At 49.8% G+C, this 16,490-nt stretch overlaps 1 protein-coding gene across 2 annotated transcripts in view; it reads right to left on the bottom strand.

Annotated features, from left to right (window-relative positions):
* LOC120372915 (histone acetyltransferase p300-like) overlaps positions 1–16,490 on the bottom strand; it is a 123,187-nt gene that overhangs the window by 20,399 nt on the left and 86,298 nt on the right. For both annotated transcript variants that reach the window (XM_039490472.1, XM_039490465.1), the window contains exons 18-21: positions 8,575–8,814; positions 6,299–6,387; positions 3,763–3,843; positions 406–462 (exon numbers count right to left, since the gene is read on the bottom strand). In XM_039490472.1, the coding sequence (XP_039346406.1) occupies positions 406–462; positions 3,763–3,843; positions 6,299–6,387; positions 8,575–8,814 (467 nt within the window). The remainder of the gene's footprint in view (positions 1–405; positions 463–3,762; positions 3,844–6,298; positions 6,388–8,574; positions 8,815–16,490) is intronic.

Below are 16,490 nucleotides of genomic sequence, written 5' to 3'. Positions count from 1 at the left end.
CTCAAACTTCTGAAGATTGTTGTATGAGGCTCACAGGGTCAGTACGTTTGGCCGCCACCCCGCACTACACCAAAAGAAAGAACTTCAAACAGAAAACTGCATGCAGATAGCTGTGCTATCAAACATCAGAATCCAAGAAGAGTGAAATGGACTCTGCAACTCCAGCAGCCCATAACTTCAAGATCTCATTTTCTCAGGAAGATCTGAGACTATCTGAAGTCTCAGGACAGAATGCAAAACTTGGTGCTTGCACACCAGCCCCTGCTGGCCAATTAATGGAGCAGCATTAAGCTAAGAAAACTATGAAGTGATGGCTTTTTTCACGGGGGGGGGGGGGGGGGGAACAAGGTGAATGGAGATATAGATTTAAAAATAAGTAAGTTGAGTTGCCAGAGTATTACTTACAGTTCAGGATCTAGTGTATCATTTTTCCTCTTAGAAAACTGTTCTTTGTTTATCGTACTAAGGAGAAAGAGACAGGTGATAAAAACTTAGTTGTGACATAAGATCAGCATTCACAGTATACTAATTTCCCGCATCTCGAGCACGCCCAGGCACATTCACTGTAACTGGATTTCTTAAGTGTTTACGATGCTGTGAGGATAGGAGTAAAAAAGAGTTCATAATGAGATGGCTGAGCACAAAGTATGTGCTTGCTCCTGCCCTGCGGCAAGGATGCTGTTCTATTGGAGAGTGACTTGTACAGACATTTGCTCCTCCCAGAAATGAGATTACTAGTGCACGCCTCAGGTAGATTTGAACCTGAGAAGTGCACCAGTAGTCTAAATGCACACCCTGGAATGGCATATAGCTATCTCAATTTGGAGCTCATTAGTTTTATATTTCACTTTTCGAAAGCCTTTTAAAAATTAATTTTGGGTTAGTTTATGAAACATCTTTCCTCTATGAGAGAGTGTTCCTACAAGGATCTATGGAAAAACTGGTATAAGCTATGATTATGTAGGGAATACTCTATTTTCAAAACAACCTGGATTATTCAGACCTTCCCACAATGAACCAGTTCTAATAGCCTCCTCCTGGAGAAACACCTCAAAAAGAAACTTCTGCTTCCCCCTGCAGCCTGGCCCTGGTACCCAGTTGTACCGCTTTTCACTTAATCTTGACTATCTTTTTCCACATTTAACAGAAAAATCCCTCCAACCTTTATGAGTCTTTTGGTGATGGGGTCCCAGCCATGCATATCTGGGATATGGTTTATGGCATAGTAACATTGGCTCAAAGAACTGAACAGCTTTGAACTATCAATATCTAAAACTACACTAAATGACAGTAAGTAGAGCTGTGTGATTTGGAGGGATTGAGCGTGTGGAGAGAAGCTTGCACTGAAGTTATCACAGGAACAGAGAATCAGTCCAAGTTGTATGGGAGTGCTTCCCTTTCCTACCCCCTTTATTTCAGGGTTCAGCCTGGGTTTTGCAGTCATCCTTCCCCACAAATATGAGATTTATATAAAAGGGCCAACCCTCCCTATCATCTCAGAAGTTGCATGCTATTCCTCATCTCACACATCAAAAAGTTCTGGTTTTGTTAATATTCTCTCCCAACCCTTTCCTTCTAAAAACATGCTGTCAGAGTGAGAAGATTGGACTCAAGGTAATGGGGCCTACGAGTTTACAGTCTGCACCAAAATCAATATGAAACAAGGGGTAGTGACATACCAAAAATTTAACTACTGACTCATTTGAAGGAGGAGACTTTCAAATTCACCATGTAGTAACCACTTTTTTTTTGGGGGGGGGGGGGGGAGGTGGCCCCAGGGGGGGCAGAAGAGAAGTACACCACAAATTAGGAATTTTCTTCATTTTACTACTGTCAATAGACATTTCAACACCATTTACTAGTTAAATTTAATAATTAATACAGTTCAACTATTTGTATTTGGAATTATAGTACAAAATTTGGTGTACAGAAATTAAGCAGCACTCACCAAAGGGCCGCCTTTCTTCATTCTACCTGACATTGTTGCAAATTGTGCTATTCACTTGCCTAATTTATGTGCAATGTGGTTTATACATTGCCGATTGGCAGTTCATATGTTCTAGAAGTCTTACAGATCTCAGATTATAAAACTGTTTAACATGAGTAAACTGCGACCTTTGATTCTAGGGACACTATTGGAAATGCTGACTAGCATACCAAGGCCACAACACCCACTTCTCTCTGCCCCAAAGAAAATTGCTGTGGGAGCACTTGTCAATCCTAGGTATAAATGATCCCTCAGCAGCTATTCTAGATAGTAGCATATCCCTTACTGTGACCAAGATTTGGCCATTTTGTGCTTTTGATAACCTTTGCTTCCAGTCGAAGGCATCTTGTAACTTCCTTCCTATATGCCAGTTTCCAATCACCCAGATTCAGAATTTTCTGAATTTCCTCCCTCTTTCCCCCTATAGAATCTACCCAACACCTTGCCCTAAGGAGTTTCCCTGGAGAGTCCAATACCTACCCTAATCTGCAAACTAACTCCTCTGCACTCATCTGCCCATATTATTGGTTTCCTTCCTCACTGAAATTCTCTGTTGTAAGCCATGAGGAAGCAAACTATGTCCTAGCAGTTGTCAGAGCACCACTTCCACTACTATTACTATAGAAAAAACAATTAAATCCATGTCAAGCTCTCCAAAATGTCTGCCCATCAGGGGTGGGTAAACTTTTTGGCTCAAGGACCACATCTGGGTATGGAAATTGTATGGTGGGTCATTAATGCTCACAAAAATGGGGGTTGGGGTGCAGGAATGGGTGATGGCTCTGGGATGAGGCTAGGGATGAGGATGAGGGGTTGAGGGGGTGCAGGAAGGTACTCTGGGCTGGGACCAAGAGATTTGGTGGGTGGGAGGGGGATCAGGGCTGGGGTAAGAGGTTGGGACACGGGAGAGGGTCAGGGGGCAGGCTCCGGGCAGCGCTTACCTCAAGTAGCTCCCAAAAACAGCAGCATGTCCCCTCTCTGGCTCCTATGCAGAGGCACGGCCAGGCCATTCTGCATGCTCCTCTGTCTGCAGGTGCTGCCCCTGCAGCTCCCATTGGCTGTGGTTCCTGGCCAATGGGAGCCGTGGGCGTGGTGCTTGGGGTGGGGGCATAGGAGCCGGGCTGGGGACGTGCCGCTGCTTCTGGGAGCTGTGCGGAGTGGGGCAAGACCCCAATCCCACTCCTCGGCTGAAGCACTGGAGCGGGGCAAGCCCCAGACCTCCTCTTCCCAGTGGGAGCTCGGGGGCCAGATTAAAATGTCTGGAGGGCCGGATGTGGCTCCCGGGCCGTAGTTTGCCCACCTCTGCCTTACATGATTATAAGATGGTGCTCTAACAAAGAGGGTGTTAAATAGCTCAATGGCAAAACAGTTGTTCTTGCTTGTAGTTTTAGGCAGAGGACAAGACAAGAGTGAACAGAAAAACTCTCCCTAAAGCAGAAGGGCACAGATTCAGCTGAGATCTAGAAGGATGTTGCTATGCACCTTACCCTTTAAAAAACTGCCAATTTTCACACAAAGATATATCCTGACCTCTTAGTATTGTCCAGGATTTGAAAGACAGGTGTCCCCACCCACACTTAAAATAAAATCCAGATTTTTAAACTCCCCGCCACTCAGTATTTGGTCCAACTGATGAAGTAAGATTAAAGCAATCCGCTTTACTGCCTAGGTGTTTCCTAACCTTTGAGAGTGCATTTTAGATCATGCTATAGATCAGAAATCACAACAATAAAAATATATAAATAACTATCCCAGGCAGATATATGGCTACTCACGTTTGAGGTTGTGATGGGTCATCCCCCAGAGAAACGCTCTCCCCCTGGATTTCGTTGAAGCACTTCTCACAGAAATGATACCTGTCAGCAAGAAGGCCATATTTGGGTGAACTGTTCCGTCCACACAACACAGCCCAAGCCAAGCAACGGAGCCACCAATCACAGCAGGCCAAGGAGGGGGCGGGAGCAGAGAGCAGGTCATCAACGGCGACAGGGATATTCAATGATGTAGATTTATGGGCCCCACAGTTTGTGTTTGGTTGGTTTGGTTTTTTGGTTTGGTTTTTTTGCAATCAAAGCCAAGTGCAGACAACGACAAGCATGAAGGAGAAATAAAAAATAACACACACACGAACAAACAAAGAAATGGGGATTGTAGGACAAAAACAAAAAACACAAAAGCAGGACAAGACAACACAAAGCAGAAAGCCAAGGCAAAGCACAGATTAGCATTAAATCTCAAATGGGATCACAAGCAGCAAATGATTATAGCAAATAAAACAAAAGAGTATTACATTTTAGCACACCCGTACCCTCTTCATTTTAAAAAGCAACGCCATATAAAGCAAAGAATCAAAATGAGGAAAGGGAACAGGGTGGAAGGAAGGAAGGAAGGATTGCTACTCTGGCAACTATATCAGGATAGCAATTCTGTCTGCAAGAGCATCTACTAAGAGATGACTGGAAGGGGGAATCTTCCACCTTAAAAAAAACACTCAGACTGAAGGGCCACAGAATTCTCTCCTCACTGAAGTGGATCCCATGGCTTGCAATAAGCTACAAGATTCTCACTTTCATCAATTTAAAGGGACAGTAATCAGTCCTCAAAACCATCATCCATTTGTTTTAGGATCTGTCAAATTATATGTAAAACAGTTATCTGAAAGGTATTAATTGCATTCATACGGCTCTAGATTCACACAGTATTGCCATACCCCAATTTTAAGACACAAAATACTTTAGATATCAACAAAATGAAACCATTCTGTGGTATTTATTTGCATTTGAATGAAACTAGAGTGTTTTATTCAAGGATCTGTTCCCCACCCCTCAAAAGTCTATTGAAACTACAGTTTCTCCATTGCTAATCATTTGAATTGGAGTGCACAAAACATCTAAAAACAAAAGAAACAAAGAAAAATAAAACAAGTTGCTTTATGATAAACTGTTGCAACACAAACCAACACTATGGGATCTGTAAAGTTAAAGAGGTCACTTTATCCTCTCTGAGCTCCCTCCATTACAGATGGAAGCTGAATCATGATTTTACTTAAAATATATATATACACACACACACACACAGTTTATATTACACACACATTTATTTAAAGATCAGAAGTGAATGATACTCAAGTTATGGAAGCAAGTTTAGGAAGAAGATTTCTTCTGGTTCATTTAGTGCTCACCAAAGGATGGCACGTGAGGAGAAACTATTGACTCATGGCATGAAATGTTCTTGCATATAAAACTACTTAAAATCCAGATTCAAATTTCTTTTTATAAGACACTATGACCTCTTTTCCCCACTCCTCCATTCCCACCCATAAAAACCTCCCTTGATGCATTGCAGCAACCCTCTTCCTGCAGTAAAAGAGGGCTGGATGCAACCACTGTTCCGTAGATTCTCAATGCTTCTTTCCACCCCTACAGGCTGAATACACTTCCTCTCCTGAAAGATCTGGCTGGCTTCAGGATGAAAGACTTATTTCTTTGGAAAGTGCCAGATTGGAGAACACAAAGCAAGAACCATACTGAATAAAAGGTGGCATAACTGGAAGATATCTCCATCCCTCTGTTTAGTCTGAAGTGTTTAGTAACAAACCAAGGGCTGCCATCCCTGAATGTTAAGCACAGTGTTCTTCCAGGATAAGAAATATCTAGCAAGAAACCCTCCCTGGGAAGTCAAATAGGTTTTAATCCTATAATAAACTGCAGGTCAAACATATTAGCCAGGAAGAGCATTTTGGAAGTGACAGTATTTTATATTGTTGCTGACAGTCACAGAAACGCAACAATTCACTCCAGGGGACTTGTGATGAGAAAAGCACTAATTCCCCCAGCAAGATTTGAATAATTAATGAAGTATGTGTCAAAGACAGCTACATTATTCACTGCAAAATTCTTCATAACAATAGCATAGAGAACCAGTTACTTGCTGAATATGATCAGAAGTTCACTGCATAAGAGAAAGTTACTAACTTATCTGCTAAGGATTGTTGTGTACTGTTTGGCAAGGAGGAAGAGCGATATAATTTATTATAGCATAATATACGGATGGAAACAAAATCTGACTACAGGATAAAAATCTACTGAATGCCAAAAGTTTTTTGAAGACAAAGGAGTAAGAGCAAAGGATGCAACAAGCTTTTTTGCAGAATGGCAGCTTGTTAATACACAATGTAAGCTGTTCCGGATGTTTCCAGACATTTAGAATGTGACATGAAGGTATACACATGTATGAAGGGTGCATACATATATGGGCACGCCTCTGCCCATAGATTGATTGGTGATGCATGCTGTAACCAGTTTTACTTACCTGTTCTGGTAACTGTAGTAAGTGGCATCTCGAGGGATTGTGCATAGCTGTTTGCCATAGCAACACAAAGTCTGTGGCGAGAACTCCAACTGCAGAAAGAGAAATTATCTTCTTAGTATTCATGCATGTTTCCTCTGGCGCTCCCTGAGAAGTGGGTATGACCCGTACAGTGAAGATCATTTGGATTACTAAGATTGCACCATTCTGTTCACAGATCTGAACAGTACAATATGAGACTCTATATTGAATGTTAACACTATAAAAATGTTGTGTTCAGCTGTCATTTACAAGTTAGCCATTTCTTTATGCACTTGGCCTCTACCCCGTGACAGACGGAGGGTCATGTTCCCCCTCAGTGGACAGGGAGCTAATGCGGCTGGCACTCTGGGTGCTCTTGTGGACAAATGCAGAACCTTTGCAAAAACAAGCCCCTCTCCCCCAGTTGTATTTGGGTGAGTCAGCCAGGGGCTCTGCTGGGGAGGCTTAAAAATAGCATGAAAAAGAGATTTAGGACTGAACCTTTTCCAGGAACTCTTCATAACAGAACAGATTGGCTGGTGGTGGGACGCGGGTTTGGAGACTAACTCTGTTGGAGTCCTGTGTCCAGCCTTCAACCCTTTACCCCAAAACTTTTCCATCTGCATCTGTTCCCCTCCCCGTCCCACTGGCTGAATCCTACCCTGATCCTCAATTAGCAAATGGATTGAGAAGTCACCCGCCCTTGCTGACTGCCTAGCAGGTGTGGCTGTGGTGAGGTTGGTGGAAGGTGTGTCGGAGCCCCCAGCTGGTGGCAGACATGAGAATGGATGAATTATTAGTAATTATCGTGACACATGCCCCAAAAGCACCTCTCATCAAAAATGTTCCTGACTTTTAGCAGTGCATCTGTCAGTGCCGTGTGAAAAATCAGTATTGGACAAACTGTGGTCATATAAACCATGTGTAATTTAAATATTAGCATTGGCCTTTGCAAACCTGGCCCGTTCATCTATACCAGCAGCCCTCTTCTGCTTGTGTTTGTCTCCGCATCCACCCACAGCAGCATGCTTGAGTGGAGAAGCACTTTGCCTCCCAGTTGCACAGGATGGTCCAGTGGCTAGGACGCTAGCTCCAGACTTGGATTCAATAACCTATTCTGCCACAGACTTCTTGTATGACCAGCCATGGTGCAGACATCCCTTGGGACCAACTGGGAGAGGGCGTAGGGGGTGCATAGGGCTTATAGGGATCCCCAGAGTCTCATGTCTACAGAACAGTGCGCCGAAGGGTGGCATGTGAGGTCTCTACCAAGCTCCAGGTACACACTTGTTGTCTTAATCATTGCAAGAGGGATGTCTGGATGACCTGTAAGGAGTTACGTATCTACACTGAAAACTATGCTCTTGAGGTATGTGAGTTAAGCCAGGTCGCCTGAAGGTAATTGACAGGTTCTGTTAAGGCAGGGGGCAGGAGACGCTTATCTCCCTGGCTGACCATTATGATGGAGGGAGGGATAGCTCAGTGGTTTGAGCATTGGCCTGCTAAACCCAGCGTTGTGAGTTCAATCCTTGAGGGGGCCATTTGGGGATTGGTCCTGCTTTGAGCAGGGGGTTGGACTAGATGATCTACTGAGGTCCCTTCCAACCCTAATAATCTATGATTCTACTTCCCCATTCTATGATTGGGTGAGTCAATTATATAATACCACAGAGAGATCACTTTGTTATAACACTCAGAAAAGCTGATGTACCTATTTCAAACTACATTAAGCCTTAATACATATCCTCACAAGCTTGCTTCTGGTGCATTATATTAAAAATGTGTGTTTTAAGCAGTTTGTGTAGTATTAGACATTTTATGACCAGGATTTTAAAACAGACACCTAAAATTAGAGTCTAAGGTTATATCTAACACTGCAAAAAATCCCATGACAGCAAGTGTCAGAGCCCAGTTCAACTGACCTGGGCTCATGGTACAGGGCTAAAAACAGCAGCGCAGACATTCCTGCTTGGACTGGAGCACAGGCTCTGAAACCTGGTGAAGAGAGTGGGTCTCAAAGCCTGAGCGGGAACATCAACACTGCTATTTTAAGCTCCATAGCCTGAGCCTGAGCCAGCTGACCGGCCTCAGATTCACTGACACTTTTTTTTTTGCCTTAAATATTTAAATAAGTGGCACGGGTGTCAGAACTTCTGAAAATCAACAGCTCCCACTGACTGCTGCTCCTATACTCTTTCATATTATGTATTACACATGGAGATGGGAAAAAGTCTATAGAGGAAGTTGCCCTTCCTTACCTTTCTCCCACAGCAATAACCAAGGCTCTGCATAACTGGATCAATTTCTTGTTCAAACACCTCTGCCAGTCTGGAGCAGTACTTATACACGCGGGATGTCTTGCGGTTATAGAGCCAGGCATTGTTGAACATGAGCCAGATATCATCCACATATTGCCAGGGCTCCTGGTACTGTCCTGTGTCTAGCTTCCTCTTGATGGTAGAGAGGTCCATGGGGTTCTTCACTATATCAAAGTAATCCTGCAAGAATGAGGGGCATTTCAAACAAGATCAGAGAAAACGCATTACAATGTGATAGCATGTGTGTTCTTTAGAAAAGATTCTTCTTCAATACTCTTGCAAGCATTAGAAGTACCAACCCTAGAACAAAAGAGCTGAGTAATGCCAAACATGGACTGTTTGTGACAGAGTGCTCTCGCTCAGCAACACCATCTCTCCCATGCAAGGCCTTCCTTCCCTTATTTTCACCACATTTCTTGGATACTTTACTTTGCCCTTCCAACCCTGGCCAAATAAAAACCACTTTGCTATTGGTTAACAAGAACTAAGATGGCCAGGGAGACTAGAAGCCCACATTTACAATCGCTATTATTCTATTACATACTTTCACTGTGTAGTTCGATATTCAATTATATAATTTAGTATTGTTCTGAAAGTGTAATACTGAAATAGAAATCGTGTAAAATAGAACAATGACTGTATATACCGAACTGGTCTTTGCAGGAATTGTGGACCAAAGCACCCGAATCAGGTTGCTGTCATGAGTTTTAAAAGACGGTTACTCACCTGTAGTAACTGTTGTTCTTCGAGATGTGTTGCTCCAATCCATTCCAGTTAGGTGTGCGCGCCGCGCGTGCACGGCATCTCGGAACTTTTTTACCCTAGCAACACCGGCGGGCCGGCTGGCGCCCCCTGGAGTGGCGCCACTATGGCGCTAAATATAAACCCCAGCCGGCCCGTCTGCTCCTCGGTTCCTTCTTGCCGGCTACTCCGACAGTGGGGAAGGAGGGCGGGTCTGGAATGGATAGGAGCAACACATCTCGAAGAACAACAGTTACTACAGGTGAGTAACCGTCTTTTCTTCTTCGAGTGATTGCTCCTATGCATTCCAGTTAGGTGATTCCCAAGCCTTACCTAGGCGGTGGGGTCGGAGTGAGACGTGGCGGCGTTTAATACCGCGGAGCCGAAGGCTGCGTCGTCTCGAGACTGCTGCACCAACGCGTAATGGGAGGCGAAGGTGTGGACCGAAGACCAGGTGGCCGCTCGACAGATGTCCTGGATCGGAACGTTGGCCAGGAAGGCAACCGATGAGGCGTGCGCCCTCGTCAAGTGTGCAGTCACGCGGCCTGGTGGAACGCGAGCCAGCTCATAGCAGGTCCTGATACACTCAGTGACCCAGGAGGAAATCCGTTGAGAGGATATCGGCTCTCCCTTCATGCGGTCAGCAACCGCTACAAACAGCTGGGGCGAACGCCGGAAGGGCTTCGTCCGCTCGATGTAGAAAGCGAGCGCTCTGCAGACGTCGAGGGTATGCAGCTGCTGTTCCCGAGGCGAGGCATGCGGCTTCGGGAAGAACACCGGGAGGAAGATCTCCTGGTTGAGATGGAAAGCTGACACTACCTTCGGGAGGAAGGCCGGGTGAGGGCGAAGCTGCACCTTGTCCCCATGAAAGACCGTGTATGGCGGGTTGACCGTTAAAGCGCGAAGTTCAGAGACTCGTCTCGCTGATGTAATAGCGACGAGGAAGGCCGTCTTCCAAGAGAGGTATAGCAGGGAGCACGTGGCTAAGGGCTCGAACGGAGGACCCATCAATTTGGCCAAGACGAGATTCAAGTCCCAGGTCGGGGCCGGGCGCCGGACTGGCGGGTACAAGCGGTCCAGGCCTTTGAGAAAGCGGGAAACCATCGGGTTCGAGAAAATGGACCGCCCTTCCACGGAGGGAAGGAAGGCAGATACCGCTGCCAGGTGGACTCTCAAGGAGGAGACCGCCAGACCTTGCTCCTTAAGGTGCCAGAGGTAGTCCAGGATGGTAGGCACCGTGACCAGAAATGGATTAAGACCTCGATGATCACACCAGAGAGCAAATCTCTTCCACTTCGCTAGGTAAGCGGAGCGAGTGGAAGGCTTTCTGCTTTCGAGCAGGACTTGTTGGACCGCTGCAGAACAGCCCCTCTCCGCGTGGGTCAGCCACTCAGGTACCAAGCTGACAGATGGAGGGACTGCAGGTTGGGATGGCGGAGTCTGCCGAAGTCCTGGGTGATGAGGTCCGGCCACAACGGGAGGGGGATGGGTTCCCGAACGGAGAGCTCGAGCAGCAGGGTGTACCAGTGCTGCCTCGGCCAGGCCGGCGCGATCAGAATGACGTGAGCTCTGTCCCTCCGAAGCTTCAGGAGCACTCGGTGCACGAGCGGGAACGGAGGGAAGGCGTAGAGGAGGCGATCCGTCCAGGGGTACAGGAAAGCGTCCGACAGGGAGCCCGGCGAGCGACCCTGGAACGAGCAAAACAGGTGGCACTTCCTGTTCTCCTTGGAGGCGAATAGGTCGACTTGGGGAAACCCCCACCTCCGGAAGATTGTGTGGGCGACATCTGGACGGAGGGACCACTCGTGGGAGAGGAACGACCTGCTGAGATGGTCGGCCAGCGTGTTCTGCACTCCCGGAAGAAAGGATGCTTCCAGGTGAATTGAGTGGGTGACGCAGAAGTCCCACAGGAGCATCGCTTCCCTGCACAGGGGGGAGGAGCGGGCTCCGCCCTGCTTGTTCACGTAGAACATCGCGGTGGTGTTGTCCGTGAACACTGTCGCGCAGCGGCCTTGCAGGTGGGTGCAGAAGGTGCGACAGGCCAGGCGGATGGCGCGCAGCTCGCGAACATTGATGTGGAGGGCGAGCTCCTGCACCGACCACTGGCCCTGCGTGTGGAGATCGCCCAGGTGGGCCCCCCAACCGAGTGCTGAGGCATCCGTGGTCAGAGTGACGGACGGACGAGGAGGGTGGAACGGAACTCCGGCACACATGACCTGTGGGTTGAGCCACCAGTTGAGAGACTCAAGGGTCGCCCTGGTGACCGTGACCACCATGCCGATGGGGTCCCGAAGTGGCCGATACACCGATGCGAGCCAGGACTGGAACGGACGAAGGCGGAGCCGCGCATACTTGGTGACATACGTGCACGAAGCCATGTGGCCCAGGAGGCGGAGGCACAGGCGCACCGTCGTGGTAGGGAAGGCGACAAGGTCCCGGATGATGGAAACCATCGTCTGGTGCCGAGCGCGAGGGAGACAGGCTCTGCCCACTGTGGAGTCGAGAACCGCTCCGATGAACTCCAGCCGCTGTGTCGGAATCAAAGTGGACTTCTCGGTGTTGATGAGAAGACTGAGCCGATGAAAGAGAGATGTGATTTCTGACATCTGATCCATCACCAGTTGCCGGGACTGGCCTCGAACCAGCCAGTCGTCGAGGTACGGGTAAACGTGCATCTGACTACGTCGGAGGGCTGCGGCGACTACCGCCATGCATTTGGTAAACACCCTCGGGGCGGTGGATAGTCGGAACGGCAACACGGTGAACTGGTAGTGAGTGTCGTTGACCACAAACCAGAGGTAACGACGATGGGGAGGATAAATTGCGACATGGAAGTACGCGTCCTTCATGTCGAGGGCGGCAAACCAGTCTCCCGGATCCAGAGAGGGAATGATGGTCCCCAGAGTGACCATACGAAACTTGGGCTTGAGCAGGTACTTGTTCAGCTCGCGAAGGTCCAGGATAGGACGCAGCCCGCCTCTCGTCTTGGGGATGAGAAAATAACGGGAGTAGAATCCCCTGCCCCGTCTGTCCTGAGGCACTGCTTCTATGGCACCCACGCTCAACAGAGTCTGGACCTCCTGTAAGAGGACTTGCTCGTGAGAGGGGTCCCTGAAGAGGGACAGGGAGGGTGGGTGGGAAGGCGGGGGCGAAACAAATTGCAGGCGGTATCCCGACTGGACTGTTTGGAGCACCCAGTTGTCTGATGTTAATTGGGACCACGCCGAAAAGAAACGGGAAAGGCGGTTGTAAAACAGAAGGGAAGGATCCGGTAGGGAGAGTGATGGGCCGTCCTCGAGCGTCCCATCAAAAGGCCTGCTTAGCCCCCTGCGGGGCCTTCGAAGCGGCCTGGCCCTGGTTGCGGCGGTTGCCGGATAGACGACGGCGATTTTGGGCCGGACGTCGGCTGTTGTACGGGCGATACCGGGACTGGTAGGCCAGTTGGGAGGGCTGTGGACGGAACGGCCTACGCTGCGTCGCTGGCGTATGCATGCCTAACGTGCGAATCGCGATACGGCCGTCCTTTAAAGTTTGGATCCTAGAATCCGTCTTGTCAGAAAACAGCCCTTTCGTATCAAAGGGAAGGTCCTGCAACGTATATTGGACCTCCGGCGGCAGGGTGGACGACTGCAGCCAGGCAATACGCCGCATCGTGACCCCTGAGGCTAGGGTCCTCGCACCCGAGTCCGCAGCGTCAAGGGCGGCTGAGATGGAGGATCTAGACGCCCTCCTTCCCTCCTCCAACATGGCCGTGAACTCCTGACGGGAGGCTGACGGCAGGAGCTCGGTAAATTTCGCCAGGGACGTCAGGATGTCGAAGACGTACCTGGCGAGGAGGACCATCTGGTTTGCAATCCTCATTTGCAGGCCTCCTGCCGAATAGACCTTCCGGCCTAGCAGGTCCATACGCCTCGCGTCCTTCGACTTGGGTGCCGAAGCCGGTTGACCGTGCCGCTCCCTGTCATTAACTGACTGGACTACCAGGGAGTCCGGGGTCGGATGCATATACAGGTATTCATAGCCCGTGGGAGGGACAGAGTACTTCCGCTCAACCCCGCGGGCTGTGGGGGGCACGGACGCTGGCGTCTGCCAGATCGTGGTGGCATTTTTCTGCACCGTCCGTACAAACGGAAGTGCAACTCGCACCGGCATGTCAGTCTCGACCACGTTGGTGATCGGGTCCTCATCCTCGCGCACCTCCTCTATGGGCAAGGCCATCGCCCTCGCCACACGACGAAGGTCTTGGTGAGCCCGTACATCAATGGGGGGAGGCTCCTTAGTCGCTGCACCGGCCACCGCCTCGTCAGGCGAGGGGTCCGCCACCTGCCCGTCGGAGGGTGCGGGCTGCGCGTGGCCTTGGGACTCCGATGGTACCGCATCCGCCGCCGGTGGCGAAGGGGCCGGTCTGGATACTGTCGCCTCTGGGACTCTGCGCTCTGACGCGGGGGGCCTTGGTGGAAAAGGCACCCCCTGGGCTTCGTACTGAGCCCATGGAACCCAAAAGCCCCACGGTTGTGCCCCTTGAGGATGGTCCCGTGGGGTGGGCGGCAGGAGTCCGTAAGCGTCTGCGCCGGAAGCGACCGACGCGGGTCGAGAAGGCCATGGCGGTGCCGAAGCGCTTGCCGAGTGTGCTGCCGAATGGGGCAATCCGTCCCCTGGCGGCAGAGAAGCGCGAAGTTGCTCCGGTCAGTACCGGGAAGGCGACCGGGAGCGACGTCCGCCACGGTGCCGGGAGCTCGACCGGTGCCGGGAGCTCAACCGGGATTGAGATCAACGGTGCCACGAACGTCCGCGTGAGTCGCGGTGCCGGGACGGCGATCTGCGATGGTGCGGACGCGACGGCGACCGGGATCACGTGCGGCGTCGGGAGTACGACCGGTACCGCGATGACGATCGGTACCGGGACTGCGACCGACGATTTGATGGCGACCGGTACCGCACAGGCGAGCGGCGCCGGGATCGCGAGCGCCTAGATGGAGACCTGCCCCGCGACCGGGAACGGGATCGGGACCGAGAGCGTCGTCCATGCTGCCCATCCAGGGATGGCGGTCAGGTCATTCTAGCCGGCTTCCCTGCCAAAACGACGGCCCGCACCGGCGGTGCCGGGGGCCGGAGGCCTGGTGCCTCTATGAGGTGGATCAGGTCCCTTGCAGAGGCGAAAGTCTCCGGCGTTGATGGTAGCCGGGGCTCAACCGCGGACGGTACCGGGGAGCGTGGCGGCGCCGGACTCGACGGGCCTTGCGGCGCCGGAGTCAAGGGTCCGGTGCACGGCTTGTGCACGGGCACCACGGGTGCCGCCGGCTGAGCAACCGCTCTTGCAGAGTCCTCCGAGCGGACTTGAGCTAGCGCCTTCGCCAGTCTCTGCTTCTTCTGCGGCGAAAGAGAGCGGTGCCGCGACTTCCCAGCCGCCCTCTGCACTGGTGGAGCCGCGGAGGTGGAGCGGCTCGGTGCCGCTGGTGCGCTCTGCACCGAGGCAGTTCGCGGTGCCGGCGCGGACGGTGCCGGTGGTTGAAGCGACGCTTCCATGAGGATCTGCTTAAGGCGGATATCCCGCTCTTTTCGGGTCCGCGGTTTAAAGGTCGAGCAGATCGAGCACTTGTCGGTTCTGTGCCCTTCGCCCAGGCAACGGAGACAGGCGTCGTGCGGGTCCCCGATGGGCATAGGCTTCTGGCATGCCGCGCAGGGCTTAAAGCCCGGTGCCGTGGGCATGAGCCCGCACCGGGTGAGGTAAAAGGGGAAGACCCCCCCCTTTCACCTTATCTATATACACTAACTAACTATGAAAACTGTAAAACTAACTACAAAACTAACTATATACACAAGAGAGATGTGAACGCTAGGGATCATGGAGAACGAAGAGCACTCCACAGTTCCAACTGGCTGTCACGGGCGGTAAGAAGGAACTGAGGAGCCGACGGGCCGGCTGGGGTTTATATTTAGCGCCATAGCGGCGCCACTCCAGGGGCGCCAGCCGGCCCGCCGGTGTTGCTAGGGTAAAAAAGTTCCGAGATGCCGTGCACGCACGGCGCGCACACCTAACTGGAATGCATAGGAGCAATCACTCGAAGAAGAACCTTTGATACATGGTATATTTGTGTGCACCAAGGAAATGAAATTAGTCTATGGCAGTGATACTCAGACCTCTGGTTCAGGAGCCAAATTAGCAATCAACATTACCCAAAAGTCACAGTAGTGTGAATTAATAGTTTCATTTACTATAGTATTGTTCATATTTGAACACAGTGTGACAGGGGAAATATTTAGCATTGTATACAATTCTCACATCCAATAAGTTAAATAACTTAGTGCTAACTGATAACTTAATTGATTAATAGTAAAAGCATCCCTAATTGGTTAATAATTAAATCAAAGTGTTTTAATATCATGTGCTACAAAGAGCACTGGCTAGATCCAACCACCTTGACCTGGATTTTGCTTTTCTTGCTTCTATAGTATTTAGCAGTGCATGATATAAGTTACTGTTTAAATGAATTTTCCAAAAATTTTAGCGTTGATAAACTTCCTGAACAGTTGAGAAACTAAACTGTTGTCACACACACAGGCTACGTCTACACTACCCGCCGTATCGGCGGATAGCGATCGATTTTTCAGGGATCGATATATCGCGTCTCATCTAGACGCGATATATCGATCCCCGAACGCGCTTCTATCGATTCCGGAACTCCACCGCCGCGAACGGCGGTGGCGGCGTCGACATGGAGAGCCCCGGACATCGATCCCGCGCCGTGAGGACGGGTAAGTTATCGATATAAGATACTTCGACTTCAGCTACGTTATTCACGTAGTTGAAGTTGCGTATCTTATATCGATTTTTCCCCTTAGTGTAGACCAGCCCTTAGGGTGAGAATGGCTTCCCTGGTTTCCCAGGACTTTGTGACACTGCAGAAACAGGACAATATGCAAATGTCCTGCAAAAGCCAGTATATGTAGGATTCCATCAATATGAATAATTTGATGTCTTCCCATTCTTCTATTTTCTCTTTAACAGAAGACAGAAAAACAAGCCTTAAAAACAAGTTTTTCTATGCCATACATGTGGTACAAGCCAATCCCAAATCCAAACTCTTCCAATCCATCTATCTAAAAATGGAGAC

This window comes from Mauremys reevesii, linkage group 1 (assembly GCF_016161935.1).
Source record: "Mauremys reevesii isolate NIE-2019 linkage group 1, ASM1616193v1, whole genome shotgun sequence".
NCBI lineage: Eukaryota > Metazoa > Chordata > Testudines > Geoemydidae > Mauremys > Mauremys reevesii.
Note: the sequence above shows the minus strand (reverse complement) of the source record. Positions and strands in the feature narration are given on the sequence as shown.